The sequence below is a fragment of the Mustela nigripes genome, chromosome 7 (genome assembly GCF_022355385.1).
Source record: "Mustela nigripes isolate SB6536 chromosome 7, MUSNIG.SB6536, whole genome shotgun sequence".
Taxonomy (NCBI): domain Eukaryota; kingdom Metazoa; phylum Chordata; class Mammalia; order Carnivora; family Mustelidae; genus Mustela; species Mustela nigripes.
Window position 1 is genome coordinate 117,937,701 of NC_081563.1, and position 12,972 is coordinate 117,950,672.

The 12,972-nt window shown below is 42.9% G+C and overlaps 1 protein-coding gene across 1 annotated transcript in view; it reads left to right on the forward strand.

The window, feature by feature from the left end:
- PHF20 (PHD finger protein 20) overlaps positions 1 to 12,972 on the forward strand; it is a 147,862-nt gene that overhangs the window by 109,873 nt on the left and 25,017 nt on the right. Inside the window, exons 11-13 of the mRNA XM_059406916.1 lie at positions 7,827 to 7,925; positions 9,796 to 9,960; positions 10,940 to 11,118. Of these exons, the coding sequence (XP_059262899.1) occupies positions 7,827 to 7,925; positions 9,796 to 9,960; positions 10,940 to 11,118 (443 nt within the window). The remainder of the gene's footprint in view (positions 1 to 7,826; positions 7,926 to 9,795; positions 9,961 to 10,939; positions 11,119 to 12,972) is intronic.

Here is a 12,972-nt window from a genome sequence, read left to right on the forward strand (position 1 = left end):
GTATAAAAATTTACAATGAGCTATTTTATATTCTTATACTAAGTCTTTAAAATCTAGTGATTTTATTTTGTATTTTATGCTCTTTGAACATTTCAATTCAGACTAGCCACATTGCAGGTGCTCAGTAGCTACATATGACCAGTAGACTTTGTATTGGACTGTTTAGCTCTAATACTCTCAGCTTTAGGCAGTCTAGCATGCACTTGGCAAGCCTAAGCATTGAGCTAACAGGAGCTGCCTGAGGAAGGACAGCTGGCCAGTAGTCACCCAGGAGGAGACTCGTCATGAGGGCTTCAGGCCATGAAAGCACTCACCACCTTAGTGACTTCATCAGAGTCTTGCTCAGGATGGCTATCTTGGCTGGTATGAACCAAAGTGCAGTAGATGATGGTCAAGGCCAAGTGCCAGTTACTTATTTGAAACGAAGTCCACAGCTATCAAAACTCCTTTCCTATATCTAGTTCAGACCTGTGTGGGAAGAGAAAGTTGCTTATTGACCATTGGGTTAGAACACTGGAGTTAGAAATGCCTCAGACTGAAACAGATTGACTTGTTCATTGAGCCCCATTTACTGAATACCTAGTATTTGTTAGACTCTTTTCCGGGCATTACAAAAGAGACCAGAGTCCTGTTCTGCTTGAGATCTTGGTTGTGGATATTCCTGGCACAAAGGAAAAAAGATGGGCTCAGTTCTCAGACTGGAGCATTCTCTTGCCTGGGTGATGCTTGTTTCATTTAGGGCCAAGCACTGATTTCTTAGGGATCAATAGCATCCTTAAAGGATGTTAGTGTCTATTACTGGCCAGTCCTACTGGCTTTCATGGCCATTTTGTATCTTTTAGGTGAGTTTATATCTCTTTGCCATTGAATACATATTTAATTCTGGGGACAAGCTTATGTCCTAGAACTTGAGGGACTCGTCACTGAGATTTTCCCCTCACGCCATATACCACCTGGCACAGGTCTCAGCTGGAGCAGTGGCTAATCCCTCTGCCTGGGAGTCACACTAGATGCCTTTTTTTTTTTAATTAATTTATTTATTTGAAAGAGAGAGTGAACATGAATGGTGGGGCTGGGGGATGCAGAGGGAGAAGGAGAAGCAGACTCCCCGGTGAGTATGAAGTCTGGGATCAGGACCTGAGCTGAAGGCAGATGCTTATCCAGCTGAGCCACCCAAGCGCCCTTAGATAACTTGTTAAAATACAGATTTTTTTGGGCCCTGCTTTCCAGACATTCCATTTCAGTGGCTCTAAGTTTAGAATCTGTAATTTTTGTACTCCCCACCCCCAAGTATAAAAGTGACATATGATTGCTGTGAAATCAGTACCACAGAATGCTAAGGGAAAAGGTCTCCCTCCCCTTGGCATTTCCATCTCCATTGCAGATGTGACTATTTTTGTTTTAGCAAACTTTTTTCAGATATTTTCTGTTCATGTTCAAGCACATACATGTCTAAATAGAAAATATATTTTACACAATTAAATTTAATTGCACAGCAAAGGAAACAGTCAAAAAAAACAAAAGACAACTGACAGAGTGGGAGAAGTTATTCGCAAATGACATATCAGATAAAGGGCTAGTATCCAAAATCTATAAAGAACTTACCAAACTCAACACCCAAAGAACAAATAATCCAGTCAAGAAGCAGGCAGAAGACATGAACAGACATTTCTGCAAAGAAGACATGCAGGTGGACAACAGACACATGAAAAAGTGCTCAACATCACTCGGCATCAGGGAAATACAAATCAAAACCACAATGAGATACCGCCTCACACCAGTCAGAATGGCTAAAATGAACAAGTCAGGAAATGACAAATGTTGACTCTATCTCTGTGGGGGTAGCTCTGTTGTGGATCTGTGGTGTCCAAGCATGAGCATGGTGTCCAGTGCTCATGGTTGCATTGTGCTTAGTTGTTACTTTTCCTTTGCGTGGTTCAGGATTGCTTACCACCTTGCCTGTCTTTCTGCTGCTGGGAAGGGAAGGGGAGGGCATATGTCTTTCTTTTAAGGGTATAACCCAGAAGTGCCACAGATCACTTCTGTTCATAGCCCATAGGCCAGAACATATTGTCCCTGGCCTCACCTTGCTCAGGAGAAACTGGAAAATGTTCTCTTTTCTTATGAAAGAGGTGGAGAAATGGGTATTGGAGAATGCATAGCAGTCTCTGCCATGTGAACTAAGGCAGAAAAATGCAGGATTTAAGAGGGGGTGGTTGGAGAGCCCTGTGGGGCTGGTGTTTGGGTGGGATCTGTGGTGGGAGCCAGCGGCGGGTACTGCTGGGAGATGAGGCTGGGAAGGTAGGCATGGTGAAAAGGTAGTGTTAAGCCACGAGTATCACCTGCTCTGGTAGGCAGTGAGAATCTCTCCAAGAGCATGCCCACTTCCACTCTGCCCTTGAGCTGCTTGCCATCCCTTCATGCAGGTCAGAGCATGCTCTGGTTGCTCCTTGTCCCAGCCACGTGGCAGTTCTGCCATGGACTATGGTGATGTTATTCTGTGCCTTTCCCTCCTGGAATCAGTAGTCTTATGTCCTTCTGCTCTCATAAGATGGCGGTTGTCTGGTGGGGAACTAGGGAGCTGGCTGTACAGAGGGAGAAAGGCTCTAGGACTTCTGATGAGCACCTGCAGCCTGAGGAGATGACAGTGGCCATCCTAGAAAAGCCTCACCCTCCTCAGGTAACAGGCTGCTTTCTGATCCAGAGCCTTGGCAGGAAATTGCTCTTTGTGCAGCCGGGCTTGGGCAATCTAGAAGAAGCTCTGCAGTCAGGCTCATACTGTGTGGGTCAGGCCGTCCAAGGAGAAAACTGACAGCAGACCAGTCTCACCCTCTATGGAGAGGGTATTGCAAGCAAGATAGCAACAGCTAACATTTGAGAACTCGCCATGTGCTAGGCACTGTTCCAAGTCTTTCCTTGTATTGTCTTGTTTAATTCTCAAAACAGAGCCTGTGAGATGGGTACTGTTGTGCCCAATTGATAAATTAGAAACTCAAGACGCAGATGAGTTGGGTTAACTTGAACCAGTATCTGTACATCTAGCAGGTGGTGGAGCCACGATTTGAGTCTAGTTGCAGAGTCTACACCCTCTCTAGGCTGTGAGTTTGGTCTTAGGATTCCAGGGAAGGATGCCCGCCCCTGGGTCCTAGAGTGGAGAGTAGGAGTGCTTCCCTGCAGGAGACTTCCTGTGTCCATGGGTAATCCGAATGAGTTCTGCCTATTGTCCGCTTGTCTACCCCTGTACCTCAGGGAATCACCTGCATTAGCTTAGTCACTGCTGGACATTTGTCCCTGTGAGCTCTGCCACCCCAGGCCACATGTGACTTCACAGTTTTCAGCTGGAAGCCAGTGTGAAACTCTGAAGATTTTTCTCTCTTCTTGTGCATTCAGAGACCATAGACCTCTATAGAACAGCTTCCTAGAATAGCTCTTCTTTTTATCTTCATTGTTTACTCCTCTAATTGAAGCCTTTGGAGGGAACTCTTTAAAGCTTAAGGTGACCCTATTTCAGACCAGCAGCAAGACTTGGGATGCTTTTAGTTACAAGTAACAGGAAATCCTATTTGAATTGACTCTACAGTCAAGGGGTCTGTTGGTTCACATAATGGGGCAGTACAGGGGAGGGACAGCTCCAGGACTGTCTAACCATCTCACTTCTCAGTGCTGTTTTCAGGCTGGATACCTTGTGGTCATAGGGTGGTAGCCAGTATCATTTAAGACTCCATACTGCTTCATTCAAATCTAATAAAAGAGCAAAAACATATCCTTTTTATACATGTTGGACCAGAATCCCACTTGTGGGTCATATCAGGCCATTCCAGTCCCTGTCCTAGGAACCAGTTGGCCAGGCTCAGATTATCTAAACCTAAGATTGCAACTGGGGCCATGGGATTACTCTTACTGATTCAACTGAGTGTGGAGTCAATCCTGCTCAATTACACGCTGCTCAGTGAAGGAGGAGTATAAGAGATTCTCGGAGATAGGTGTCTCCTACACCCAGCAGGTGCAAGGTGAGAAAAGAAACCTGCAGAGCCAGGAAGCCAGGTGGTGGTGGTGTTGTACTGCAGAGCAGATCCATGCCCTGGTTCCTATTTCAGGGACTGTGCTCAGGGCCCATGTCCTCTCAGAGGTCTGAGTTCTCCTTTCCTGTTCGGCAGTCTGCGTGATCTTGCAGCTTCTCTGAATTTCACTTCCTCCTCTGTTGCGTGGTAACAATGTTAAGCTATAGCTGCATTTTATGCAAAATTACCAGTTTGAAGTTGTATGATTTGAAAAGTCTTATTTGCAAAATTTGAATTAATGCAAATCCTAAGAAACAGAAAATTCATTAACCATTTGATTTCAAAAGCCAATGAGAGTGTTCATTATGTCTTCATTTTATGGAAATGTTAGTCATGAATTATGTGACTTTGAATAATGTGGGGACTTCAGGAATCCCTTGTATGGAATGAACTGCCCCATTCTTCTCTTACTACCTTTTGGGTTTCTTAAAGGATGTGATACAGTTTTATAAAATGTAAAATGAAAAAAGACCCCAAAAAACCCTCCCATACTTAGATGATAACTGGGTATGCCCAGGTACTTGGCAGTTTATACCCTACATCTTGACCTGTCAAGGATCCAGGACCAAGGTGATCTCTTCTGCAGCCACTTGTGCTGATGGGTTAATGCTCTTGGCCTTTTAGTGAACTAATGGATATAGTCACTTTAATTTGGAGGTCATTAAAACCTGAGTTTACAAATAAAAAAACTGGGTTGGGCAATAGTTTCTGTATGTTTGTGTGTGACAATGTATCGACTTTTCTTTTTAGAGAGTTTTTTTTTTTTTTAAGATTTTATTTATTTGTCAGAGAGTGAGTAAGAGCACAAGCAGAGGGAATGGCAGGCAGAGGGAGAAGCAGGCTCCCTGCTGAGCAAGGAGCAAGTGATATGTGAGGCAATATATCACCTTCTTTTAGTCCTTTACTCAGATGCTTCCAGTGGCCTCCTAATTGCTCGTAATAAAGACCAACTTCCTTACAAGGCCCCACATGATGCCACGATCGCTTCTAGCCACATCATCTTCTCTCCCTCACCCAAATTCCCATTTGAGTTCCAATGGAGACATGCAGGCCTTCTTCCTATTTACTGTTCTGAAATTCCAGTCGTTCATTGCTAATATATAGGAAAACAGTGGACTTTTGTATATTAACCTTGTTCCTTTGCAACCTTGCTATAATCACTCTTAGTTCCAGCAGGAGGTTTTTTGTTTTGTTTTTTGTTTTTGGTCAGTTCTTTGGGATTTTCTACATAGACAGTCTTGTCTCTGCAAACAAAGACCGTTTTATTTCTTCCTTTCTATGTGTGTAACGAGTGAGAGAGTGGAGGGAGGGGCAGAGTGGGAGGGAGAGAAAATCCTCAAGCTGGCTAGGAGCTAAGAGTGGAGCCCAATGCGGGGCTTGATTCCATGACCACAAAATCAAGAGTTGGTCACTTAACCCGCTGAGCCACCCAGGTGCCTCATGAGTTCTGTTTTTGTATCTGAGGAAGACTGTTCCCAGGGTCAGAGGAAAATAAATATTGTTGATAGCTTTTATGAAATTCAGGAGGCATTTGACTGTGTTTTGCAAATTAACTGTATGACCTTGGCCAGGTCAGCTTATTCCTTTGGACCTTGGTTTCTTAATCTTAAATTGAGTATTTTTGTAAATTAGACCAAGGTATTTTCTGGAGTTCTTGTTTGTTGAACTTTCTCAGTTGTGGAGTGCTTTAACTGGGAGGGAACTTAGAGACCCTTAAATCCTGTATTCTTTAGCCAATTGATTAACTTCTGTCTGTAGAGCCCAAGCTTGACAGCTATGGAAGGCAGGCCACTATCCTCTCTGATGGGTCCTGGATGCCCATTAGAAAGAGAGGCCTGGGCTGTGACGCTGACATGGTGCTGAAGAGCTTGTTTTCAAATATCTGCGCGATGTCAGGCAGGTACCTTCACCTCACTGAGCTTTGGTTTCCCTATCTGTAAAATGAAAATGATATACACAGGTTGTTGTTAGGATTAAGTGAGATAGATGCTTGTGGTTTCTTTGCACACAGTGCTTAGTTAAAATCAGATGAATCTGATTGTTACCTTATCTCATAACTGCTTTGTGATCATCTTGAATCCACATCAGAATCACTTGAAGAGTGTTTTTGATGCCCTTGGAAGCATGCTAAGTGAAAGAAGCCAGACACAGAAGGTCACGTATTGTGTGATTGCATTTATATGAAATGTCCAGAATAGATACATCTGTAGCCATGATGCAGAAATGGTGGTCACTAAGGACTGAGGACCTGGGAGAAGCCGTTTAGTGATAAAGAATTTTCCTTAGGAGTGATGGGAATGTTTTGGAGCTGGGTAGAGCAGGTTGTACAACATGGTGAATGCCCTACATACCACTGGACTTTTTCTTTTCTTTTCTTTTCTTTTCTTTTTTACAGCTTTATTGAAGTTTAATTGTGCAGTGAACTGCCCGTATTTAAATTGTATAATTTGAAGAGCAACACAGTCAAGACAGTAAACACATCTGTTGCCTTCCAGACCTTCCACATGCCCTTTTTTAATTCCTCCTTTTCACTCCTTCCTTCCTCTCATTAGGCACTGTGGTTGTTTTTTTTTTTTTAATAGATTACTTTTTATCTTCTAGAATTTTATACAAATGGAGTCATTCAGTATGTACTAGGGTTTAATCTGGCTCCTTTCACTTAGCATACTTGAGATTCACTTAGGTTGCTGCACATATTAATACTTAATACTGTTATCACTGAAAAGTATTCCCTTGTGTGAATGCACCACAAATGATTCATTCACTTGCTGATGGACATTTGGGCATTTTTTACTTTGTGTGATTAAAACTACAGCATCAGTGGGTGTTAATGTGCATGTCTCTGTGTGGACACAGTATCCCTTCTCTTGAGTAAATATCTAGGAGTAGAGTGGTTAGGTCCTAGGATCTATGTGTGCTTAAACCCTTCTTGACCTCTGCAGAGTTAGGCTTGATCAAGTATTTGAAATGCTATATTTTGCTTATCAAAACAACAGGATTTTTGCAATGGGGAAGCTACTGTTAACTTTGAAAACTGAAAACAATCTTAAAGTGGTGGTGGGAAGCTTTTTAGAATGGAATTAAGAAAAACTGAAGTGAGAAGTTTGGATAGGGAGTGTCAATGACTTGAGTTTGCAGTGAAGAGTAGCAGAGAATGAAGTTGTTGTATTTGGAAGGTATGTAGTATTCATTTTTTAATGGGTAGTTTTATGTTATGTGAATTGTACTTCAGTTATTAAAAATTTTTTTTGATATGCAGGTCACACTGTAAGCTACATGAATCAGCATTTTGTGAGTGGGACCTGGGCACTCACTTTTAAAAAATCTCACCTGGTTATTGTAGTATGTAGTTAGTGAGGAGTCGTGATCTAAGTAGGGTTGGCAAACTTAATCTGTAGAAGGCCAAATATTTTCAGCATTGAGGGTCACAAAGCCTCCATCTTCACTCTTCAACTCTGCTGTGGAAGCATGAAAGCAGCCATCATCAATATATAACAAACGCATATCGTGTGTTTCAATAAAACTTAAAATAACAGGCAGTGGGTCAGAATTTGCTCACCATTGGTCTAAAGGCTAGATGACGGAGAAGGGGTTCCAGCGTCTTGAGGGGGATAGAATAGAAGGTCACCTCGTAGGCAGAGCCAGATCTAGAACTCTGTCCCTTTGCCCACTTAAGTTCTTCAAATTGGACATTCTTATTTGAGAATAAACCTCTTGGAAACAAGGTGTTAGAAAGCCATGACTTACACTTATTTTTAATTCCAGCTGCAAAAGACAAGGAAAAGAATAAAGAGAAGAAATTCAAAGAGTTTGTGAGAGTGAAGCCAAAGAAAAAAAAGAAAAAGAAAAAGAAAACCAAACCTGGTAATTTTTCCCCTGGGGTGTTTCACTTGGGTTTCTTACCATGGGTTGGGGAGGGGTTACTTTCTCTCCTGGCCCTGAGATTGCACTGAGGAGCAGAGGGGCCAGCAAGCCTTTGTTGTTGTTGTTTTAAATTTCTTTTCAGCATAACAGTATTCATTGTTTTTGCACCACACCCAGTGCTCCATGCAATATGTGCCCTCCCTAATACCCACCACCTGGTTCCCCCAACCTCCCACCCCTCGCCCCCCAGCAAGCCTTTAAGGGAGCTTGTGGGATCAACCTAGCATGGATCTTGGCAGGGGAGGAGTATTCATCCTGAGCATTTCTGGGCCACACTGTCATCTAGGAAGGCCTTCTTTCTTGCTGCATTGGCCAGTATGATGGTACTCTTGTCATAGAGTAATGTGAAAGCATTATAGTAAGAGAAGATATACAGATGAATGACTGTATTTGTTTGTACACGCAGCTCTTTTTTTTTTTTTTTTAATGATTTTACTTTTAGGTAATCTCTACACCCGGTATAGGGCTCTTATGACCACAAGATCAAGAGTTGCATGCTCCACCAAACTGGGCCAGTCAGGCACCCCTTGTACACCCAACATTTATTTATTTATTTTTAAAGATTTATTTATTTGAGAGAGAGAGAGATCTTTGGAGGGTAGGGGCAGAGGGAGAGGGACAGAGACTTTTTTTTTTTTTTTAAGATTTTATTTATTTATTTGACAGAGATCATAAGTAGGCAGAGAGGCAGGCAGAGAGAGAGAGAGGAGGAAGCAGGCTTCCCGCCGAGAGCAGAGAGCCTGATGGGGGGCTTGATCCCAGGACCCTGGGATCATGACCTGAGCCGAGGACAGAGGCTTTAACCCACTGAACCACCCAGGCGCCCGAGGGACAGAGATTCTTAATGCAGACTCTGCGTTAAGTGTAGAGCCCAATGTGAGGCTCAGTCTCGTGATCCTAAGATCACAACCTGAGCCGAAAGCAAGAGTCGAATACTTAACTGACTGCTTCACCCACAGGCCCTACACACAACTCTTAAACACATTATCTCTGAAGCCTTTCAATAAAGGATTTACTTCTCAAAGAATGTGTCTAACTTCTACAAAGATGTTAAGAAAATAAGTGTTCGGGCGCCTGGGTGGCTCAGTGGGTTAAGCCACTGCCTTCGGCTCAGGTCATGATCTCAGGGTCCTGGGATCGAGTCCCACATCGGGCTCTCTGCTCAGCAGGGAGCCTGCTTCCCTCTCTCTCTCTCTCTGCCTGCCTCTCCATCTACTTGTGATTTCTCTCTGTCAAATAAATAAATAAAATCTTTAAAAAAAAAAAAAAAAGAAAATAAGTGTTCAACCTTGGGAGCCAGAGGGTTGCCATGTTTTATTCTTTTTTTTTTTTTAAGATTTTTTAAAACTTAATTTATTTATTTGACAGAGACACAGTGAGAGAGGGAACACAAGCAGGGGGAGTGGGAGAGAGAGAAGTATGCCTCCCGCCAAGCAGGGAGCCCAATGCGGGGCTTGATCCCAGAACCCTGGGATCATGACCGGAGCCAAAGGCAGATGCTTAATGACTAAGCCACTCAGGTGCCCTGCCATCTTTTGTTCTTAATATATCTTTTGGCTTAGAAAAACAATCTTATCAGAAAAAAGGGAGAAGGGTGATGGTGAGGAGGAAGCTTTTGGTTTTGAGGTTCTTGGAAGTATCTAGAAGTATTAATCCCGAAATCTGTCCTCCACACCCCTTTGTAGTTGAATATCAACTCCTCTGCCCATGGAGTTGTTTGAACAGTGGAGTTGTTGGTTGGGTGGGATTGATTCTGGAATGCCCTGATGATATTTGGGCATGCTAATTCCTTTTTGATCCTATCTTCCAGAATGCCCTTGCAGTGAGGAGATCAGTGATACCTCTCAGGAACCTTCTCCACCTAAGGCATTTGCTGTCACCAGGTGCGGGTCCTCAAATAAGCCGGGGGTCCATATGAGCCCACAGCTCCATGGCTCAGAATCTGGAAACCATAAAGGGAAAGTGAAAGTATCTGGTAAGGAGACTGTCTGCTGACTTGATCATTTGTATAGCAGAATAGTTGGAGAAGGCTGGATTTATGTTGACACTGTAACTTACTCCCCAGGCCTTCTGCAAGTATAAGTCTGTTTTATTTTCAAAATAAAGAAGTGCGTCAGATAAACCAAAGGCAATTAGCTGTGCCTTTCCTGAACTTTTCTTCTCTCCAACTTTGGTTTTAGTTGAATGCTTCTTAGGTTCGTCCAGACCAGTATGTCTGTAACCCCCAAAATCCATTATACCCTATCCTCTCGCATGCCTGCCCTTTTCATTGCTCCATTTCTTATTCATGGACTCTGCATCTAACCTGATTGCTTGGGGATATCTGAGTCAACATTGAAGCTGCTTCTTTTCCAGCAGTTTAGAGGTTGATTTTGAATTTGGAAAGAGTTAGCAGTTATATGGAAAGAACTTACAGCAGTGTCTGGTACAAAGGAAATGATCAGTAAATGTTAGCTGTAATTATAACTAAGCAGGCACCAACATCTAGTGATTCTAATTCTGATTATCCCTGGAATCTGCCCCTTCTTCCTTTCCTACTGTTGACAGAGTTTAAAGGTGGCTCTGGATGTAGATTTGACAGTAAGCCAGGTCCTGGCTGGAAGGGATGAGGTTGAGGAACATCTTTGAGTCATTAGGATGATGATATGTGTAGTTCCTGGGGCGTTGTAGCCTCCCTGCCAATGAGATCTGTGACCTTGAGGTGCTACTTACTTTGGGCTTCACTCTCAGTAAAATGAGGAATGGAATTCAGTTCATCACCAGGCAGCATGCGTCATTTGGGCTGTTACTAGATGTCAGGCCCAGGGAACAGATTGGAGTCCTGTTTCCCAGCTCTGTGAAAGTTCATAGAGGAGTGGGGCTGTAAGGTCACTTCCACTCTTGACATTCTAGGTTTTTTAAAATTTTGTAATTATAATTTAAAATAGTGACTGTTGTTTTTCCTTTCTTCTCAGAGGAAGATAATTTGAGCGAGTCCTCTTCTGAGAGCTTTCTTTGGAGCGATGAGGAGTATGGTCAAGATGTTGACGTGACCACCAATCCAGATGAAGAACTTGATGGGGATGACCGCTATGATTTTGAAGTGGTCCGCTGCATCTGTGAGGTTCAGGAGGAAAATGACTTCATGATTCAAGTAAGTAGAGCTTCCAGGAGACAGGCATAGGGAAACCTAAACTGGTCCTTGGAAGGAATTTGCAGGGACTGCAGTTTGAGGACAGCAGACATAGAGTCATGTTAGAAGCCCCAGCCAGGTAGGCACTATTACCAGCAGCACGCTGAGCTTATTACTTTATAGTTCAGCTTCCTCTGAATCTCAGGCTGGTGTAAATAGCCTATTATTAGAATGAGAGAGGACTTGAAACATCACTGAGTCTGAAAGTCTTACACTCTGCTTGGGGCAGCTGAGACCCACAAACGGGAAGGGCCTTGCCTGTGGTCACACAGTGAGGAGTTGAACAGCAGGGATCCGAATCTCTGGAGTGGTAGTTGAGTCTTCCTATGGTCCCTTACTTTCTCTCTGATGTAAAATTTCTATATGGCCTTAAGAAATGGAGACCAGTTTCATAACTTGTTTGTTTCTTGTTCTTTATTTTCCTGACACTTGTATCTGTCATTTCCATCTCTGGGATGTGCCTGTGGGGTAGGCCTCCTTTCCTGCTTGGGGAGAGCATCACTGGCCAGCACCTGCTTGCCTCTGGCCCTTTCCTTGCTTTTAATGACAGTTTCAGTGAGGTGGCTGCTAGCCTGCTGACTCCAAAGGCTGTCATTAATACCCCGCATGTCTTGGCAGCTGCCTGGACTGTCCAGGGAACCTGAGTTGTTCAAGTAAGTCATGGTTATATTGGTCAGGATTCTTTGGGAATTTCTTTGTTTTTCAGTAGCCTTCATGGTAACCTCTGGGAATTCAGAGTACATAAATGGTCTCAAATAATACCTGGTATTTATGACCTTTAGTAAGCCTTAGGTCTGTGGTTTTCAATCCTTTTAAATATCAGAACACAGTTTCCGAATGGATTCTTTCATAGAACTGCAAAATGTATAACAAGTTTAAAAGCATTAGTTTTGAAAGGTCATAATAGGTCATCTTCACTTTTGAGTCCAGAAATGTGAACGGTATGCTTTTTCCCATGAAGTCTGATATGCAATCAGGTTTGTGTGTGACAGTTGCCATCTTGAAGCATTTCAGTGATTCAGTAGTTTTCCTTTTTGTGAGACATGGCCATTTGTATGGGTGACTTTTCCTAAACAGCATGCTGTATAGTCACTGATTAAGGAGATGGGAGGGAAAGCTTTGTTCCAAGTGTAACACAATACTGAGCTAGCCTAGCAGTACAGAGTTATGTATACTGGTGGGTTGTGTTATCTTAAGTTTAAGTTTGGGAAACATTGGAATGTGCATTTTTGGTTTTAATTTTTTTTTTTTAAAGATTTTATTTATTTATTTGACAGAGAGAGATCACAAGTAGGCCGAGAGGCAGGCAGAGAGAGAGAGAGAGAGAGAGGAGGAAACAGGCTCCCTGCTGAGCAGAGAGCCCGATGCGGGACTCGATCCCAGGACCCTGAGATCATGACCTGAGCCGAAGGCAGCGGCTTAAACCACTGAGCCACCCAGGCGCCCTTGGTTTTAATTTTTAAAAATAGTCTTGTTTTTAAAAAGATACTCATTTGCAGAACCTCTGAAGCTCAGTGGACTACAATTTGAAAACTCTTATATAACCTGGAACTATCTAAGTAGAATTTTTTTTTTTTTAATTTGTTTTTTGAAAGGATGTTGAAGATGGTTAATTTCTATCCTGTCTCTCTGGGCATGTAGTCAGTTCTGGGTCTTGGAAGCCTGATTTCATCTTCATTTGTCCATAGAAATCTTTAGTGGGTGAGTAATGAAGGCCCTTCCTGGCAGGGCTCTTCCCGCTCATCAGTAGAAGAGACCTAGTTCTGATCCACTGTGTTTTCCCACTGACTTTTCTGTAAGTAGCAAGGATGATGG